This window comes from Mus pahari, chromosome 9 (assembly GCF_900095145.1).
Source record: "Mus pahari chromosome 9, PAHARI_EIJ_v1.1, whole genome shotgun sequence".
Taxonomy (NCBI): Eukaryota; Metazoa; Chordata; class Mammalia; order Rodentia; family Muridae; genus Mus; species Mus pahari.
In genome coordinates this window covers 17,602,718-17,607,159 of record NC_034598.1, presented here as the reverse complement: position 1 = coordinate 17,607,159, position 4,442 = coordinate 17,602,718, and the positions used below count along the sequence as shown (strand labels likewise).

Sequence of the window (4,442 nt, the reverse complement as noted above, 5' to 3'; positions counted from 1 at the left end):
AAAAGTGAAAAAAAAAAAAAAGTCTGCCACGTGGATGCATGCAAGTGCTCAGATGTCAGTTTCATAGCCTGAAAAAGCTACCACCTCTAAAATCTGAGCTGGTTTAACAATTTCACATAGGAAAACTTCTGCAGAAATCAAATCTAGAATGGGAAGTGGGGCTCTTTCTTAAACTCTTCTATATATTTAAGCACCCCGAAACAGGGATCGTGTCTTTTTTTTTCTTCTCGTTTAAGCCATACTCTCGGAGATGCAGTGTCTTCAAGGGGATAAAAGATGCACTGTAAACTGTTCACCCACACTTTTATCTTTCACAGCTACTTGCCGTGCTGAAAAACGTGACATTCACTGATGGAAGGAGTTCATTTCACTTTGACGCCCACGGGGATTTAAATACTGGTTATGACGTGGTGTTCTGGAAGGAGACCAATGGCCTCATGACTGTCACAAAGATGGCAGAATATGACCTGCAGCGTGACGTCTTCATCACCACAAGCCAAGAAACAAAACGTGAATTCAGGAAACTTCAGGTGAGTTTTGTCCTAGGCTGCTTTGCAGAATTCAGAATTCAGGTCAGGTAGTGTATCACCTGGGAAAGTCCTGCTCTCCAGCAGAGCCTCCAGCGATGGATGAATCCTCACTACCCACTGTCCCATCTTCCTTCCCTAAATACTGGGACCAGCTAGCATAACACTCTTGCATAGAGCCTCTGTTCCCTCCTTTGTCTTCAGTGTTCTCTCTTCTCAATATTGGCAAAATTCAACTCACTCTGTGTTCGACTCTGTGTGCATCCCTTCAGTAGACGAACTTGGGGCAGGAGAAGTGGGACTACGAACCTTATATTGTTCACTAGTTTTACATTGCATTTATGATCTCCGGTGTCCAGTGGACCTTCGGTGTTGCTGGGCAATCAGACTATTTTCTAAGAGCATTAAGTCTCTTTTCTTGCTAGTTGGCCATTTTATATTCTTCTCTGACTTCGTTCCATCGTCTTGGGTTGATCGGACTTTCTCTTCGTTAAACGGTGAAGCAATAGGAGAAAGAAGTGCAGTGCTTCCTGCAGCAGCCCGTGTTTCCATCTAGTTCTGTGGATGGACTGTTGTACTCCATCCTCGGGCTTCACTTCCACTCTCCCAGTGGGCCACACCCCTTCACTTGTTTAAGGCTTTGCTCTGCTGCTTCAGGATTCGCAGTCTCCTGCATCCTCCACGATTCTCTCTTCTGTGCTGTCCACATAGTGGTATAAACCTGTATTCACCGGTACTCAAAAGGCAATAGTGGCATAGATTTCACACACCCTCTTCCATTTGCTGCCCAAGCCTCTATTTCTCTTTACAACAAAACTTGACTGCCCCCAAGTTGTTTCCTTCCATTCTACTTTAAGCTGCCTATAATCTATCAAAATTGTTTCTCTAGCTAACGCACACTAAGTCCAAACATCATCCTAATTCACTTAACAGCCACTTATACTTTCCTCCACACCACAGGCTTCATTTGCTTCCTAGACTCCACACTCCCCTGATTCCCCCCCCCCCCCCCCGTGCCTCTAGCCACCCCACTGTTTCTCTGCCTCCTTTGTTGGGTCCTTATCTTTCCAATCCCTCTGAACACTGGGGTACCTGGGCTCAGCTCTGTTCTCTTTTGTCTGTTTGGTGACCTTATCAGGCTCCTTCCTGTCTTTAAATAATGTCATTCTGTGGGAGGCTGGTGGCTTCTTGATTTTATCTTTTAACTCAAATAAGTGCCGACTGCCTACCTGGCATCTCTATGTGGATATCTATCTGATGGTTGTCCTCACTGACTGTCTCCAAAACAAAGCTCTTGATACTCTTTCCTGCATCTCAGGAGAAGGCATCTCTCCTTTGTTCGTTGCCTACGGGGGTCGGGGGGGCACCCCGATGGAATCCTTGCTCCCAGTGTGTAGATGGATAACACAACACACTCATCATACCGCAGACCCACTGAAATTTTAATTTCCAAAGTGAGTCTGAAGTTTGATTACCATTTTACCTGCTGGTTGTACCACTGTCCCTCCACTGCAAGCTACAGTCGCTTCTCACCCAGGTCAGTGTTAGCTTTGTAACTGCTCCACCTACACTCAAACCCCTTCAGTCTGTTTGTAAGACATCGTCCTGGAAAATGCAGCTCTCTGCTCATAACTCTTCCAGGACATCGCATTTCTCTCCAGGTAAAAGCTAGTGTTCTTTTAAAAAAGTGTTCTCTGTCTCCAAAACCTTGTCTCTCTCCATCTTCTCCTTAATTTCCATTCTCTTATAATTCCACAGTCCCCACTTTGTCACATGTGCCTTCCTTTCTGTTAATGCAAGTGCTTTGCACCTGCTGCATTCTATTTACAAGTGTAGACCTGAACCAGGATGGTGGTAATCCCAGTGCCTGTAATCCCAGAAGAGAAGCTGAGACAGGAGAATCATGAGCCTGAGTTGACAGTGAGATCCTGCCTCAAAAAAGAAAAAAAAAAAAAATCACATCTAAGCTTGCGATGTAGCTCAGTTGTCACATACGTGTTTATCACTGTGTGTGCTCTCCAGAAGGAGTAAGAGAGAGAAAGGAAGGAAGAAGAAAAAGAGGGGGAAGGAAATGAGAAAGAAGGGGAGGGTGGGAGAGAGGAAACATTGCATCATCAACCTATCTAATTGTTTTCACTTTCCTTTATTTCCCCCTCAGTTGCTACCATTTCTTATTTTGTCCATTTTGCTTATTTTTTTATCTCGTTTATTGTCGACTTAGTTAACTAGAACTGAAGACCTTCGAGGGGAAAAAATTCTGTTTCGTTCTCTGTCATGTCTCCAATTAGAACCATGCTTGGCACACTAACAATCACTCAGAAAATATGTAGTGAGTGCAGGAATGAAGGCAGTAATGTTGGAAAACCAGTTTCTTCAACAACATTTCTCCTGGTAGGTAGATTAGTAAAGTAGGAGACCGACCATTTCATTAGGAGACAGAAATGCAGCCATCCTTTGTGCCCTCAAACTTCCCTTTTCTTCTTTGTTCTTACAGCTTTGTCTATCACCCTCTGTTGCCTGCCTTAGGCAAAGCACTGGAGCTCACACTGGGCTTTTAAACCATACGCTGCCTCCCTTTCACACTGAATAAAAAGGGAATTCGCTTTTATTTTTGCAAGAAGCACTATTTTTCTGCTGTTAGGAAAATTGTCTCCATTTTCCAGAGGACAGAATCTGTGCACCTGTGAGGCATCTTCTCTGAGGCAGAGGAGTGATGCTTTAGGCTCCAGAGTGGAGGTTTAGACTGTTACAAATGAGAGAACACGTCTTCCTTCCTGGTGGAGATGTTCACACTTATCTAAGCTATTGTAAAAGCCAACAGTACCTGTGATCATTTGGTCAGGTTTCAAGATGTACTTGTGAACGTACGAGTTACTTGGAGTGTCACTTGTCACTGTCCAAAACCTCAAATAACTATACCTCAATTTTTATTTCAAAGTTATACGTACAGGACTCTAGAATGCATTTCTAATCTCTTCATATGGAGGACGGAAAAGTAGTGTGCTCCTAAAAAGGAAGGCTGCACTTTTGTTCCTCCCAATGATACATAATTATAATCTAAATTTTCAAAATGATTTAACTATTATTATAAGCAAATGTGGGATACACACACAAAGTAGACTATTCAGCTATAGGGAAGAATGAAATCTTGTTATTTCTAGGAAGAACTTTGAATATTATGTTAAAGAGAGGTAATCACAAAAAAGCAAACACCATATGTTCTGTCTCTTATTTGAAAACTTAAGTAGCCAAGCTGAATATAGAGTAGTTATTGTTAAAAGTTGCAGGTGAGCAGGCTGGAGAGATGGCTCAGAGGTTGAGAGCACTGATTGCTCTTCCAGAGGTTCTGAGTTCAATTCCCAGTAACAACATGGTGGCTCCCAACCATATGTAATAGGATCTGATGCCCTCTTCTGGTGTGTCTGAAGATAGTGACAGTGTACTCACATATATAACATAAATAAATAATTCTTTTTAAAAAAGTTATAGATGATTAAAGGGTGTATGGAGTTGATTGGTACACATTGTATGATATGTTAAAATGCCACACTGAATGCTACCAAAACTAAAATATTTTTAAAATATTATTTATATTTTTTTGGATTTTGAAAATCCAATAGTTTTAAATTCTAAATATCCCATTGCTTTGTTTTTCAAAGGTATTCATTCTTAAGAACTTTCTTCTAAAAGTATAAAAGTCTATGAGCTAGAAAGATGACTCAGTGGCTAAGAACACTTAACTGCTTTTCCAGAGGACTGAATTTATTTTCTAGAACCTATACTGGTGACTCACAGCTACATGTAACTCCAGCTGCAAGGGATGCAACACCCTCTTATGGAACACACACACACACACACACACACACACACACACACACACACACACACACACACACACACACACACACACACACA

At 42.0% G+C, this 4,442-nt stretch overlaps 1 protein-coding gene across 3 annotated transcripts in view; it reads left to right on the top strand.

Annotated features, from left to right (window-relative positions):
• The window catches only part of Gprc6a (G protein-coupled receptor class C group 6 member A), an 18,880-nt gene that overhangs the window by 11,642 nt on the left and 2,796 nt on the right, over positions 1-4,442 (top strand). For 2 of the 3 annotated variants that reach the window (XM_021205598.1, XM_021205600.1), the window contains exon 4: positions 318-530. The exons of the other annotated variant lie outside the window; for it this stretch is intronic. In XM_021205598.1, the coding sequence (XP_021061257.1) occupies positions 318-530 (213 nt within the window). The remainder of the gene's footprint in view (positions 1-317; positions 531-4,442) is intronic. 3 annotated transcript variants of the gene reach the window in all.